The 16,685-nt window shown below is 45.7% G+C and overlaps 1 protein-coding gene across 1 annotated transcript in view; it reads left to right on the top strand.

Annotated features, from left to right (window-relative positions):
* The window catches only part of LOC115092073 (sialic acid synthase-like), a 221,561-nt gene extending 205,110 nt beyond the window's left edge, over window positions 1-16,451 (top strand). Inside the window, exon 6 of the mRNA XM_029602571.1 lies at window positions 14,868-16,451. Within this exon, the coding sequence (XP_029458431.1) occupies window positions 14,868-15,077 (210 nt within the window). The 3' untranslated portion in view covers window positions 15,078-16,451. The remainder of the gene's footprint in view (window positions 1-14,867) is intronic.
* The last annotated feature ends 234 nt before the right edge of the window (window positions 16,452-16,685 follow it).

Raw genomic sequence — 16,685 nt, forward strand, 5'->3', positions numbered from 1 at the left:
AAGTCTGAGTCTTGATTTCATGAGCTCTAGCATAATGTGTAAAAATCCAAGCATCAATGTTTAACACCCTCCAAATATCTAAAACTTTAAGATTTGCCTATAAGAAATCAATCCCCTTACATTCATTAAGGACTTTTATTTAACTACTGACATTTCCTGTCAGGTAGATCAGGACCTGCCATCTACCACCCAAAGAGGCCACGCTTAGCCAGTACACGGCAAGGTCACTTCTGCCATGGCACTTTTAATCACCGGTACCTTTCAGACACCTCTAGGGGTCATGGCTAAAATAAGTCAGTCTGCCATCTCTTTGTGTATAGATCAGGTCCTGGCTGCATTGCTCAGGAAAATAAAGTACTGTATATCATTCCTTTGGAGAAGAAAGCAGCGATGTCAAGTAATGATCGATTTCCATCAAATAGTAGGTTTCCCCTCGTCTTGGGGACAGTCTATTGTACTTGCGTCCTGATAAGGGTGCCAGGAGAGAGACCAGGCGACCTACCACAACTGCAAGGGCTTAAACTCCCTCAGTATGTAAGTGGTCTGCAATGCCAAGGGCATCATGTCCAGGTTTCCAGGATCTGCGCACAATGCCTACATCCTCTTGCAGTCCGGAATTCTTGAACACTTCCAGGAAGGACACATCACTGGGGGCTGGCTTCTAAGTAAGAATGCACTTACCACCACACTGCAACTAACTTCCTATTGTCTCCCTCATATCTAGATGGACTGAGAGCATAGGGCCAGGAGGACTGCTCTAACCTTGCCCTGTGAACTGCCCTGCTGCCCAACCCTGACATATCTAATGATGGTCTTCTCTGCCTTCTGCCCTACAGGTGACAGGTTATCCACTAAAAACTTGGCTCCTCATTCTGCCAGCTAAAGCACAGACTGCTGCAGAGGCTTGCTACAAAAGGGTCCACAAGCAGACAGCAGTCATGGGAAGAATCTTTGGCCTAATCAAAACACGTTTCCTCTATCTGGACAGATCTTGGGTTGCCTTCTCTACAACTTACAAAGTCTGTGGGATCTTTCTAGCCTGCTGTATACTACATAACCTGCTAAAACCAGATGCATGCCTCCTCCAGAGGAACTGGAAGATAAACCAGATGAAGAGGAGAAAGAGGAGCTGAATCAAGAAGAATTGCAGGAGATACATCACATAAGTCCACAACAAACTATAGAGGATTAGAACACTCTAATACAAAGATATTTTATAAGGTGAACATGCATTTATTGACATGCAATGTGCAATTTGATGACTAATATATAACAAAGTTAGTGCTTCCTTACCCGCCCTCTTTTTCGGTGTGGGGAAAGCTCAGCTGCTTTCATTTGCCCAATTCTGGAGCTCCTCTACACTGGTGTCCTGTTGCAGCTGTCACTACCCTCGGAGGGCTCATGACCTGGGGCTGTAGCACATCATATCTGCAGGAAGATCCTGCAAGGCTTTGATAGAGCCAAGAAGATAGGCTGGCAGCTGTAATGGGTCTTGTGTCCTCAGCCACCTGTTCCCTTGGAGAGTTGGGATTATCTCTCTCTCTGGCCTGATGGTGATGATGCTGCATAGGCGGTGGTGGTGAAAGCAGCATTAGAGGAGGTGGCAGCATGGTGCACGGTGGTGAAGGAATAGATAGAGTTAAGTAGTGGTTCAGATGGAGCTCCAGTCTTGGAAGGAACCATCCAAAATGGTGGTGCAGCAAAGGCTGTTGGTGACTGCATCCAGTGTGGCATCATATAGAGTGCTATGGGGGCTGCGGTTGCCATAGGGCATCTTCTGCAGCATCTCCCTCCACACTGTAGTCTGGGCATCCATTGTCCGAATGGCCCATAGTTGTGCAGCACGCCCTTCGTCTCCTCCCTCTCAACATTCCAGAGGCCCTGAATTTCCTTCTTTTCAACATCGAGGAGGCCATGCATCTCCATTCTGAGTCCGGCAATCTTCTCCACCATTCTGGAATTAATGTCAAGGATTTGCCTCTCCACAGGGAGTGACTTGCACATCCTCTTCTGGAGGAAAGCTGAGCTGCCATCCTACTGGCTACTTGCAAGTTGTCCAAAATCGGGTGATGTAAAAGAGAAGCTGCTGGTTGAGTCTCCTCCTCCTCCTACATGGGCTGTTGCTGGTCCTTCTTCACCTCTGGGTCCTCCTTAGAGCTAGCAAGCAGAACCTACAAGTACTGTCTTGTCCTTTGGTGGCCACTTGGTCCCAGTCCTTATGTCTCATTTCTAGGCTTTTCCCCTGCAATATTGAAAATTGTACATACTTTCAATTTCATTTTAAAACTTAATATCCCACTTGATAAAACATGTTATCCAAGTGGTAAATATACATGCAATGTGGGTATCTCTCTTTACATTCAATTGATCCTCCTTTCTACATAACAGAGCAGCTCCATGATCCCTCATATAGTACCTCTAGCTACCCCACAAACTGTATAGAAAGCATTCCTGTGGTACAGATACGTACCCTGGAAACACTAGTAAAGCACCATTATGCAGTGCCAGAGAGAGGACACAGTAAACAGTGTGGCCCTTGAAAAGGATTGCTTACTGGCATTAGATATAGTTGACTGGGGAATAAGCTAGTAGCTAACTCTATCCTAAAAAACATGTCCAACAACAGCACCAACACACACACCCAAACTCCAATATGGTCTCTGAAAATAACAACAACTTGGTATAATTTTGACCCTGCCTCCTCACTGGAAATCCAAAAAAGAATAAAAAAAAAAAAACCAGCCAACCATCCCATCGATAGCATCCCCATACAAACTATTAAACTGATCAACAACCCAATAACTAAAACAATAACGGACACTGTTAACCTCTCCCTCACCGAAGGGAAATACCCTGATTGCTTAAAATCAGCAATCATTAAACCACTAATAAAAAAGAACAACCTAGACCCTAAGAACATTCAAAACTACAGACCCATATCAAACTTACCTTTCATTGCAAAAATCATAGAAAAAATCATCCACTCCCAGCTCTCTGACCACATTGAAATAAACAACATACTTCACACCTCACAATTTGGATTCAGAAAAAATTTAAGCACGGAATCATTACGCCTGTCACTAAATGACACAGTACTTCGAGGATTCGACAAAGGAATAAGTTACATATTAATCCTCCTGGATTTATCAGCCGCCTTCAGCACAGTCAACCATTTCATCTTACTCGACAGACTATCCGAAATAGGAGCAACGGGTACTATACTAAAATGGTTCTCCTCCTATTTATCACAAAAGTTTCCAAGTAACATTCAACAACCACCTGTCGAATAAAGTAAACCTAAATACAGGAGTCCCACAAGGATCTGCCTTGTCAGCAACACTTTTCAACATCTATCTTCTACCAATTTGTCACACACTGGATCGCCTAGGTCTGACTCATTTCCTATACGCTGACGACATTCAAATACTGGTTCCAAAACAGAATACGCTGGAAGAAACTTACGAGAGAATAACCATCTATCTCTCAGAAATCAAATAGTGTCTATCCACCCTACAACTCATAATAAACATTGAGAAAACCAAATTAATCATCCTAGACAAAAAAAGTCAATGACTCACCCATGCAAAACAGAAAACCCAAAAACACTAATCTCTCCTGTTAACCATGCTTGAAACCTAGGAATCACTATAGACTAGGGATGTGAATCGTTTTAGGACGATTAAAATTATCGTCCGATAATTTTAATATCGTCTTAAACCATTATGGAACACAATACAATAGAGATTCTAACGATTTATCGTTATAAATCGTTAGAATCGTGAGCCGGCACACTAAAACCCCCTAAAACCCACCCCCGACCCTTTAAATTAAATCCCCCACCCTCCCGAACCCCCCCCAAATGACTTAAATAACCTGCGGGTCCAGCGGCGGTCCGGAACGGCAGCGGTCCGGAACGGGCTCCTGCTCCTGAATCTTGTTGTCTTCAGCCGGCGCCATTTTCCAAAATGGCGCCGAAAAATGGCGGCGGCCATAGACGAACACGATTGGACGGCAGGAGGTCCTTCCGGACCCCCGCTGGACTTTTGGCAAGTCTCGTGGGGGTCAGGAGGCCCCCCACAAGCTGGCCAAAAGTTCCTGGAGGTCCAGCGGGGGTCAGGGAGCGATTTCCCGCCGCGAATCGTTTTCGTACGGAAAATGGCGCCGGCAGGAGATCGACTGCAGGAGGTTGTTCAGCGAGGCGCCGGAACCCTCGCTGAACGACCTCCTGCAGTCGATCTCCTGCCGGCGCCATTTTCCGTACGAAAACGATTCGCGGCGGGAAATCGCTCCCTGACCCCCGCTGGACCTCCAGGAACTTTTGGCCAGCTTGTGGGGGGCCTCCTGACCCCCACGAGACTTGCCAAAAGTCCAGCGGGGGTCCGGAAGGACCTCCTGCCGTCCAATCGTGTTCGTCTATGGCCGCCGCCATTTTTCGGCGCCATTTTGGAAAATGGCGCCGGCTGAAGACAACAAGATTCAGGAGCAGGAGCCCGTTCCGGACCGCTGCCGTTCCGGACCGCCGCTGGACCCGCAGGTTATTTAAGTCATTTGGGGGGGGGTTCGGGAGGGTGGGGGATTTAATTTAAAGGGTCGGGGGTGGGTTTTAGGGGGTTTTAATGTGCCGGTTTTGCGATTTTTAGATTTTTCACGATTTTTCACGATATTTTACCCCCCCAAACGGCAACAATACGATTCCCTCCCCCTCCCAGCCGAAATCGATCGTTAAGACGATCGAGGACACGATTCACATCCCTACTATAGACAAAGAATTATCATACAAAACCCACATAACAAATACAATTAAAGAAGGATATCACAAATTACTTACACTCAGACGTCTTAAACCTTTCCTTTCACAGGATGATTTTAGAACAGTCCTGCAACTACTCATATTTTCCAACCTAGATTACTGCAATGCCCTACTCCTTGGCCTACCACTTGCTACGATCTGTCCGTTCCAAGTACTACAGAACACAGCCGCCAGAATTCTAACAGGAACAAAGAAACACAAGCATATTACTGCAACCCTCATCTCTTTACACTGGCTCCCAATAAAATACAGAATAGACTACAAAGTTCTAACAGTCCTCCATAAAATAATCACAGGACAGCAAAACTACTGACTGAGCAAATACATCGAACTTCACACTCCAAAATGGAACCTTCGCTCAACGAATAAAGGCCTCCTCAAAATCCTCACGTAAGAACCACTCATCTGAACACAACCCGTGAGAGAGCTATATCCATCGCCAGCCCCGCACTATGGAACTCATTACCAACCAAAATAACTCAACCAAACATCAAAACTTAAAAAAAAAAAAAAAAAAAGTTGAAAACCTGGCTTTTCATCAAAGCCTACTCAAATGCACTCAACCATCAACACCACCAGACTCCCATCCATTCCAACACCAAGAAAAAATCCACACCCTTCGAGCAACATAATAACCTCTAAGACCATGTACAATGCATTATCATCATATACAAATAACCTCTTAAGTATACCTGGAACCAGAAATACCTGCTGTAACTATCCTAACCGGACAAACCATCCAACATTTATACCATCTTGTCCACCCATGGAGACTCACCTCAACCATAAAACCCATTCTACACCGCACAAGAACCTTTATAATATGTAATAACCAACACACAACCTGCTGTAACTGTTTACCTAATTGTTTCACCTAATATAATCACTGTAGACACCCTGATGTAACTTTTTTTACCTAATGTGATTACTGTAAACCGTTCTGATGGCGAAACCGAATGACTGTATACAAAACATGTTAAATAAAATAAATTTTAAAAAATGTACAGTATTTACACACATAAAGGGGGTGGCATACTCACATAAATCATGCACATGAATATAATTAAAATAGCAAATATATGCACAGTTATTACTTATGGCATAGCAGTAACATTCACGCATATACTCTTTGAAGCTGTGGTACACATCTATTTTCTGCACTATTGATATACATGTATTTTTCTACTTGAGTGCAGTGGATCTATACATGGGATAACAGCAAGATCCATTTTCTCAGGGACTTCAATATCCAGGCTGGTGTTTCTCCCTATAGTTTGCTATGTGGGTAAGAGCTGGACTGGACCTGAAAATCCCTGTTGCCATGGAGCCAGCTGCTATTACACTTTCACTAGGTAAATATTGGATGTTTGGATAGCATGGAATGTGTAGATGAATACACAATCAGGGATCTGGATGAATATATTATCAGAGTTCTGGATCATTACTCTTAGACTTGCCAATATTCCTTGTGAACCAATATTTCTCTCCATCTGGAAATGGATCTTATATTTGGCAGTTTGTATATCAGTCTTTTTTTTATATACTAGGTCCTGTGTCTTAAAATATATCCAGGCCAAGATTTTAAATTCAGATGCTGTCATTCTCCAAGGACAAGCAGGATGGTAGTCCTCACACATGGGTGAAATCATCAGATGGAGCCCAGCACGGAAAACTTTTGTCAGAGTTTCTAGAAACTTTGACACACTGAGCAGCCCAGCATGACGCAGGGTCCCTCTTCAGTCTCTCTTTTTCTATGAAGCTAAAGCCTCGCAGCTGTGGAGCTCGTACTATTTTTCTGTGGAAAACTATCTTCCTTTTTTCATCCCAAATCCCTTCGGGTCCCTCTGCGTTTTCGGGGATTTTTCTCGTGTGCTGCAGTAAAGTTTTCTCATAGTTTGCGGTCGATTACAAACGGTGCCACCGGGAACCAAACACATGCGTTCTTTCCCATGGTGTCATCCAGCTTTCACCATTGCCTCCAGTGCCCACAGACTATGTACATCACAGACCCCCACGAGGTCTGACTTGTCTGGGGGCATTGCATGATGTCTGTGGCTGCGACCTTGAACATAAGAAATTGCCATGCTGGGTCAGACCAAGGGTCCATCAAGCCCAGCATCCTGTTTCCAACAGAGGCCAAAACCAGGCCACAAGAACCTGGCAATTACCCAGACACTAAGAAGAACCCATGCTACTGATGCAATTAATAGCAGTGGCTATTCCCTAAGTATAATTGATTAATAGCCATTAATGGACTTCTCCTCCAAGAACTTATCCAAACCTTTTTTGAACCCAGCTACACTAACTGCACTAACCACCTCCTCTGGCAACAAATTCCAGAGCTTTATTGTGTGTTGAGTGAAAAAGAATTTTCTCCGATTAGTCTTAAATGTGTTACTTGCTAACTTCATGGAATGCCCCCTAGTCCTTCTATTATTCGAAAGTGTAAATAACCGAGTCACATCTACTCGTTCAAGACCTCTCATGATCTTAAAGACCTCTATCATATCCCCCCTCAGCCGTCTCTTCTGCAAGCTGAACAGCCCTAACCTCTTCAGCCTTTCCTCATAGGGGAGCTGTTCCATCCCCTTTATCATTTTGGTTGCCCTTCTCTGTACCTTCTCCATCACAACTATATCTTTTTTGAGATGCGGCGACCAGAATTGTACACAGTATTCAAGGTGCGGTCTCACCGTTCTATTAACCATTCCCTTCCTAATAATTCCTAACATTCTATTTGCTTTTTTGACTGCTGCAGCACACTGAGCCGACGATTTTAAAGTATTATCCACTATGATGCCTAGATCTTTTTCCTGCGTGGTAGCTCCTAATATGGAACCTAACATCGTGTAACTACAGCAAGGGTTATTTTTCCCTATTTGCAACATCTTGCACTTGTCCACATTAAATTTCATCTGCCATTTGGATGCCCAATCTTCCAGTCTTGCAAGGTCCTCCTGTAATGTATCACAGTCTGCTTGTGATTTAACTACTCTGAATAATTTTGTATCATCTGCAAATTTGATAACCTCACTCATCTTATTCCTTTCCAGATCATTTATATATATATCGAAAAGCACCGGTCCAAGTACAGATCCCTGAGGCACTCCACTGTTTACCCTTTTCCACTGAGAAAATTGACCATTTAATCCTACTCTCTGTTTCCTGTCTTTTAACCAGTTTGTAATCCACGAAAGGACATCGCCTCCTATCCCATGACTTTTTAGTTTTCGTAGAAGCCTCTCATGAGGGACTTTGTCAAACGCCTTCTGAAAATCCAAATACACTACATCTACCGGTTCACCTTTATCCACATGTCTATTAACCCCTTCAAAAAAATGAAGCAGATTTGTTAGGCAAGACTTCCCTTGGGAAAATCCATGTTGACTGTGTCCCATTAAATCATGTCTTAACTCTTACCTTGACAATGCTTATGTTTTATCCTATTTTCTTCAGATGGATCCTTCTTCCAATTGTTGAAGGATGTTTTTTTTGGCTAAAATAGCCTCTTTCACCTCACCTTTTAACCATGACGGTAATCGTTTTGCCTTCCTTCCACCTTTCTTAATGCGCGGAATACATATGGACTGCGCCTCTAGGATTGTATTTTTAAACAATGTCCAAGCCTGTTGAACACTTTTAACCTTTGCAGCTGCACCTTTCAGTTTTTTTCTAACTATTTTCCTCATTTTATCAAAGTTTCCCTTTTTAAAATTTAGTGTTAGAGCTGCAGATTTACTTATTGTCCCCCTTCCAGTTATTAGTTTAAATTTGATCATGTTATGATCACTGTTGCCAAGTGGCCCCACCACCGTTACTTCTTTCACCAAATCTTCTGTTCCACTAAGAATTAAATCTAAAATAGCTCCCTCTCTTGTTGGTTCCTGAACCAATTGCTCCATGAAGCAATCATTTATTACATCCAGGAACTTTATGTCTCTAGCAAGTCCTGATGTTACATTTACCCAGTCAATATTTGGGTAATTGAAATCTCCCATTATTATTGCACTGCCAAATTGGTTTGCTTCCCTGATTTCTCTTAGCATTTCATCATCTGTCTGACCATTTTGTCCAGGTGGACGGTAGTGTACTCCTGTCACTATACTCTTACCCAACACACATGGGATTTCTACCCATATAGATTCTACTGAGCATTTAGTCTCTTGTATGATCTTTATCCTGTTGGACTCTATACCCTCCCGGACATAAAGTGCCACATCCCCACCAAGCTGATCCTCCCTATCATTGCGATATAATTTGTACCCTGATATAGCACTGTCCCATTGGTTATCCTCCTTCCACCAAGTCTCTGTGATGCCAATTATGTCAGTCTCATCATTTGCTACTATACACTCTGACTCTCCCATGTTACTTCTTAGACTTCTGATCCCACATGACCTTCCAAAGGCTGTCAGGCACACCTCAATAAAATGGAAAAATTGTTTGGCACAAGAAATCGGAACCATCGACATAGACGTCAGGCACTTCAAAGCCGAAGGGTAAAGAGATTTGTCATGACCCTCTCTGTGTCCCCTCCACTACCGGTCCCTAGCTTAGAAATAGGTGTGGGGGACTGGCCGAGATCGGGGTCCTTGCATTCCAGGTTGGGATCCTCACCATCTCCCTCGGCTCCAGGGAAAGAACAGGCCGAGCACCGGGAAAAACCCAGGAAAGAATGCCACGGGTCCTCTGTCGCAGGCGTTGGACCACAGGAAGGCATCTGCATCATCCGTTCTGCTCCTGAAGTGGTCCCAGGCTGAGGACATATTGCTTTTCGAGCAGCCTGATGGACCACAGCAATCCCCACCAATGCCACTGAAGGGTACATATCCACCCACGGTTCCGGGGTCGATCTGCTTTCGCTGCTGCCTCATCCAGCTGTCCTATCCTCGGCAGCCTTTGAGGAGGAATTGGAGACACATGTGCGGCTGGCAGTTGGCTGGGCCTGGCAGGGCGTCAAGCCACCGGGATCACCACAGGAGCAGACTCCATCGGTGCTTGCATCTTTGTTGAAGTAGCTGGACCTGCTGTTTAGTGTCTTACCGACACTGCCTGCCCCGATTCCCTTCATTATTGAAGGGAGCATCGATGTGGCCTCCACCAATGAGTATCCCAGTGAGTGACTCCTCTGATGAGGAAGGACCATCGGGGTCGATGGCGCCTTTGCCGCACAAGGCACCCTGACCTGTGCCAGCCCTGTCGGGACCTTCGGGGTCAATGCCTTCGGCGCTGCCAATTCCCCTGGTGCTCCCGATGCCTATGAGGCCTTTGGAGCCAGTGCACCCCTGATTCTACCAATACCTTTGGTGCCTGCACCACCGAGACCGTTGGGGTATCAGTTAAGAACCCTGCAGAGGCTCCACCTCAAGTGTCTCCGGGTGCACAGAGTGAGGATGATGCCCCCCCCCCCTATGATCGTTGCGAGGGGGAAGCGTCCTTTTCCTTGACGGAGGAATCTGAGGACTTGCCTTCCGAACTCTTTTCCCCAGGAGGAGAAGCACAAGTCCCCACCAGAGGATTTGACCTTTGCTGGGATTGTAAAGGCCGTGGCACAATCAGTGCCTTTCAACCTCTTAACAGAGCAGGATTCCAAGCATAAAATGGTGGAGGTCCTACAATTTGTTGATGCTTCTAAAGAAGTGGTAGCTTGCCATTGCACGACATATTCAAGGAGTTGGTAGTCCAGCTCTGGGAACACCCCATCTCCGTCCCTCCATTGAACTGCAAGGCTGTTATTGTCTGTCTAGTCCAACCCACCACAGGATTTGAACACAGTGAACTTCCACACCAGTCGGTGTACTCATGCTTCTGCTCCTTCCAGGGCTCCATGTTGGCAGCCAGATTCGCCTGCTATCAGCTCTATATGAGCCAATATTTCAGAAACCTCTGGAAACAAGTCCAGGATATGGTGGAACACCTCACACAACAGTTTCAGGACAATTTACGGAAGGTCTCAAATGTGACAAACACAACGTCCGCTCCCTGTATGATGTATTTGAAACAGCAACAAGAGTTGCGGCAGCAGGCATTGGGGTTCAGCGCATAGCCTGGCGTCATGCTTCCGACCTATGACCCGAGGTTCAGTATCTTCTGGCAGACCTACCCTGTACAGAGGAGAATCTCTTTGGAGACAAAATCAAAGGTGGTAGCACAGCTGAAGGACTATCATGAAACCCTTCAGCAGTTATCGGCCAGCACCTCAGAACCTCAGCCCTCGAGCAAAAATCCACCCCGGCAATACACAAAATGCCCATTGTACCAGCCACGAAAGTGTTATCTGCCGGCGTCTAGAGCGAGACCCCAATGGGCACCAGCTAGGGAAAGAGCAAGACAGCCAAATGCCCCTTGACCGCCCCCCACTCCACAACAGAACCCCGCCACGGGGTTTTGACTGGAGGTGGGGGAGTTACTGTTATGATGCTGCTTGCGGGCCTAGCCGCAAGCAGCCTCTCACCTCCACAGCCCAGAGGCCACCGCTAATGCTGCCAGAGTCACGGCTCAAGCACTGCTGCCTGTCCCTCGTGGCAGGCAGAGCCGCCGCTGATCGCCATTTGTTTCCGCAGCCTGAAGGCCGCTATTGCCAGTATCGCAGCCCGAGCACCACCGCCTGCTGTCCGCAGCGGGCAGAGCCGCCACCGTTGTCTATCTTTGCAGCATGGAGCTGCCCACGTGAGGGCTCCGTTTTGTGGCCTAGTGTCGCCTCCAGCCTGATCTTCACGGCATGGATGCCGCCGCTGCTGTCCCAGGTCCTGGCCTTCCTCTAGGCACGCGGCCGCGCCTCTCTCTGCTATTTAAAGGGCCAGTGGCAAGAAAAGCCAGTGGCCCCACTGGATGACATCATTAGTCTGCTCTTTAGTCCAGCCCTATAAAAGGGCTCAGCCTATATTCCTCGGGGTCTTCGAATCGGATCTATGGTCATCCATACTTCTCTCTCCGGTCAAGGTCCTCCATGTTCTTCTTGTGTCTTGATGGTTTCTTGTTTGATGTTTCTGGTCTCCTTCATTCGGACGTTCCTGGTCCTGTTCCTCGTTGGAGCTCCTTTGTTGTCTCCTCTGTGTCCCGATGTTCCTTGTCCAGAAATTCCAATGTTCCATGTCCACGTTCCAGATGTTCCAGTCCTGGTCCTGACCTCATCTCCGGCTCTTCATCCTGCTTCCAGGTTCCCTGCTTGTCCACCTTTCCTGGTGTGCCACCATCGTGGTCCATGACCAGCCCATGGGGGGCTGTGTAGGGCGCTTCGTGGCACAAGGCCTGTCTTCATGTCCGCAGCACAAGTCTCCGGAAGGCTCCTTATTTTAATTCCAAGGTCTGTTCCTGAATCTGAGTTCCGAAGTCTTGAATCCTGAGTCTTGAATCCTGTTCCCGGTCTTCGGAGTACCTTGTGCCTGCTTCCATCCATGCCGAAGACTCAAGCCAGAACCTGCTCCACTCCAGCGTGATCCACAACCAGTCACGGGCGGCTGTGTAGGGAGCACCTCGGTGCAGGCCTCTCCTGAATCTTCGACATGTTCCCTGTTCCAAGTCTTCACTTTCTCGTCTGGAGTCTGCTTCACTTTCGGCATGGTCCGCGACCAGCCATGGGCGGCTTTGTAGGGCGCGCTGTGGTGCAGTACTCACCCTTTACTAGTGCTTGAACCCTGAATCCTCGCCTTAGTCTTCCAAGTATCCTGGATCCCTGTTCGAGTCTTCCACGTTCCATGAAACCTTGTCTGAGCCTTCCAAGTTCCACGTATCCTCGTCTGAGTTTCCTAGTTCCTGAGTTCCACGTCTCGTCTTGCTCCTGCCCTGATCCTCCGTCTGGCCTCACGCACTAGTTCCCAAGTGGCGGGTCCGGAAGGGCTTCCGAATGGCCGGAAGGCTACTCTTGAGACCAGCATTGTGTTGCTGGGTCTCACCGGTGCGTGCAGGTCCAGTGGAGGCCTGAATCTGCCTTGGTCCAGTTCCTGATGTTCCAAGTCTTGATCCTTGTCCAGCCTTGTTCCTGCTCCAGCCTGTGCCTGAATACACTCACCTCCCACGGCGTGTGTCTTGGGGCTCCGCCCTGAGCCGCACCATGGCCCAAGGGCTCACATCTCTCTGAGCAAGCGACTGCGCTTCCGCGCTTGCAACAGTTTGAGCCAACGATCCCTACTCCAGGGCACCAACCCTCCAGTGAGGGGCCACCTGCAGCTTTTTGGGTTTCAGTCAATTTAGACCAATGGGTCCTATCCATCGTTCGGGGGGATACAGATTGCAACACACTTCTCCACAATCTCCTCCATGGAGATCTACAGAGAAACAGCAAATACTTCGGCTAGAGCTCTCCGCCCTCTTAAGTGCTTGAACGATCGAACAATTGCCGCCAAGTCAGCATGGCGACTGATTCTACGCCAGGTATTTCCTGATTCCCAAGAAAACCGGTGGCCTACGATCCATACTAGATCTAAGGGCGTTGAACCACTTTCTTGTCAGAGAAAAATTCAAAATGGTCTCGTTGAGAACTCTAATTCCCTCCTCAGGACTGGAGATTGGCTCTGCTCCCTCGATCTCAAAGACACATATGCCCATATTCCCATTTCTCCCAGGGATCAGAAGTACCTCCACTTCCTGGTTGAGGAGGAACACTATCAGTATCGGGTGCTGCCTTTCGGCCTCGCATCTGCACCTAGCGTCTTCACAAAATGCCTGGCATGGTGGGGGCTTATCTCAGGAGATGAGTATGTCTTCCCTTATCTCGACGATTGGCTTATCAAGAGCAACTCCAGACAGGGAGGTTGCATTCTCTACATTCTACCATACATGCTTTGGAGCACCTGGGATTTCTAATCAACTACCCAAAATCCCAACTTCTTCCATAGCTGCAGTTGGATTTCATCGGGGCCAGGTTCAATACCGTCCAGAGAAAAGCCTTCTTGCCCTGGGAATGAGTGCTGAACCTCGTTTGCCTGGCGGGGGTGATCTCTCACTGCCATTGTCTCAGCACACCAGATCCTGCGTCTTATGGGGCATATGGTAGTGACGGTCCACGTCACGCCCTTTGCTCAGCTGCACATGCACAGTGGACATTGTGCTCTCAGTGGTGCCAGTCCACCCAGGACCTTCTTAGACACAGTACTGCTTCGACAGTCCCTTGTGTGGAGGGAAACCCTGTCCAACCTGGAGAGGGGGATGCCTTTCCAGGTTGCTCGTCCTCAAATTGTTCTCACCACAGATTCTTCTCACACGGGTTGGGGGGCCACGGCCTTTTCCCACTGTGACTCCTTTAAATGAAGTGACTGTTGCACATGCACCTATATGAAGGGTCAGCTAGAGGTAGCGGTTATGGCGGCATCCTGCCACATGAGAAACCCAGTGGTGTCCCGCCGCAGAAGTGAGGCCCAGCTGTTGGCATTGGGGGTGAATTCAGTAGCTTGTGGGGACATCCTGCAAGCCACTAAACGTAACACTCTGGTTTTCCTGCTGCTCTAATTACTAGGCTAATCCCCCCACTCCAGTTTGAATGAACCTTGACCAAAAAATGGGTTCTTATTAATTTACCAGTTCAGATAACTACTTGAACAAAATTCAACAGGCCTTAGATTTCTTTTCTTTTTTTTATAAATGAAGTCTCATAAATTATACAAAATGAAAAATAGCGACAAACTTCTGTAACAGCTAGTGATTACCTAGGATTGATGATATAGGTAGCTATCTGGAAGTATTAATGAATGAGATCCATCTTATGGTCAGTATTGATTGTTTGCCCAATTTTTGAGTAGCATAAAAAACATCAAAAACCATGTTTATTGCCTTGTATAAACAGGTAGTATTTTCAGCTACACTATTTGCTAGTAATTTCATTTATGGTCTTCTAATGTAGGAATGATCTTAAAGGTATCAGTACCCTTTATAATACAGTTCAACTCCATCCATTGGAGCAGCACCCTGTTTGGCAGTCTTGGCTTATTAACAGTCATCTTTAATGCGATTGATGTAAACTAACTTTACTGTAGCTTTTTCACTAAAAATGTGAATGTGTGCTTATGCAAATTTATATGTGCTTTATTACTTAACCTTTTCTCTGTTTTATTTTTCATAGTTGGGCAAGTCGGTGGTGGCGAAAGTGAAGATCCCTGCAGGCACTGTGCTGACCCTAGACATGCTGGTAGTAAAGGTGGCAGAACCCCATGGATTCCCCCCTGAAGAAATCTTAGACTTACAGGGCAAGAAGATTAAGAAAGATATTGAAGAGGATGAAACAATCATGGAGGATTCAATAGAAAACTACAGCACCAGAACAAAATGTTAATGGATTGATCTTATGAGCACAGGGGGTTTCTATTAAGTTAAATATTAAAACCTGAAGGTTTTCTCCATGCTTTAAACAGTAATCACTACTGGCAAATACTGAGATATTGGATTTATATACTGCAAATGTATCAGGTGTTTGTTTTTGATTAGTAAGGTGGTTTGTATTTTTTTTCCTTTCAACAAAGATGCTGTATTAAATATTCATATACTAAGATTTTGATGTAATTTCCTAAGCTAAAGGCTTTGAGCACTATTGCATGAGAGAACTTTGTCCCCATGGGCAAAAGTAATGGCTACTAATTGAACAACCAATAGTCACCACCTTTTGATATGCACATTAGAACTAATGCAGGGCAAATTTTGCTGTACTGTTAACAATTTGGTGCAAATTATGTAGTTGCCACAAAATAATTATTACTGACAAATTCCTTAGAGTTTCTATTTAAGAAATTAATATAGTGTGAGATTATAAAATACTTTTTGTGTATCAGATATATTGTTAATTGTATTTGTACCATTCTGGTTATCTCATCTAGCTATTCTTAAATGGGAATCAGAAATTTTATATAATCAATTAAATGGCAGCAGATATTCACTTTGTTGCACACATCGATTTAAAAATGCAAGGCATTTCTGTTAGTTTTATGGAAGGTCAGACTCAGGTTATTAACACTCCGATCCACCTAGCAGGCCACTCTTGATTTAGTTTTTTGCTCATGGACAAGCAGGAATAAATGCAACCACACAAGTGGGTGACATCATCCAATGTTACTAGCACTAATATGCTTTTCAGAGCTCAGAAAGAATTTTTTGAGCATGCACAGGATTTTCCACATGAGACTCCTCAGTCTTTTATTCCACGGATGCAGCAGGACGCTTGCTCTCTCACCACCTGCGTTTTTTGCCAAAGTTAATTTTTCTTATTATTTTTTCTCAGCTTTTAGTTTTTTTCCTTTGTCTCCTCGTAAAAAAAATGTATTTGTTGGTTAGTTCTTTTGGTAGTCATTGGGGAAGCAGTAGTTCAAGCTCTGCAAAAAAATGTAGTCATAGGATGGCTACCGCAGATCTTCACAAGATCTTTCTTAGGCAGCTAGGACAATACCATGATACCTTGAACTGTGAAGCCTACACGAGAATGTCTCCACAGGTATAGGCAACAGATTGATTTTTGAGGCATCTTTCCCTGCAGGCGAAAGAGCCTCATTGTTGGGTGGACCAGAACCTCCTTAAAAAGTAGTGCAAGTCACCCAAGTTGCCAGAGTAAAGATTTCTTTTCTTTCTCCCAATCCCATCAGGGCACAAGTCTCATTGCCATAAATCAATGCAGAATTCATTGCCACACTCAAAAAAAAAAAAAAAAAAAAAAAAAAAAGCCTTAAATCAGCATCCATGCTGAAGATCCCACCATCATCAACTTCAGGCTCCTTGGCACCGAGTTACTCGGTGCCAAGCATCTCGTCAGCGACAAGTTTGGCACTGACCATGTCAGCACAGAAAAAGCATTCCATGTCAGTTTTGGTGCCAGAATCAGATACTTTATCAGCTTTCCAACCTATAAATGCATTCATTGAAACGATGTGGCATGATTTTGTAAAGAAATATATGA

This window comes from Rhinatrema bivittatum, chromosome 1 (assembly GCF_901001135.1).
Source record: "Rhinatrema bivittatum chromosome 1, aRhiBiv1.1, whole genome shotgun sequence".
In the NCBI taxonomy this organism is placed as follows: Eukaryota; Metazoa; Chordata; class Amphibia; order Gymnophiona; family Rhinatrematidae; genus Rhinatrema; species Rhinatrema bivittatum.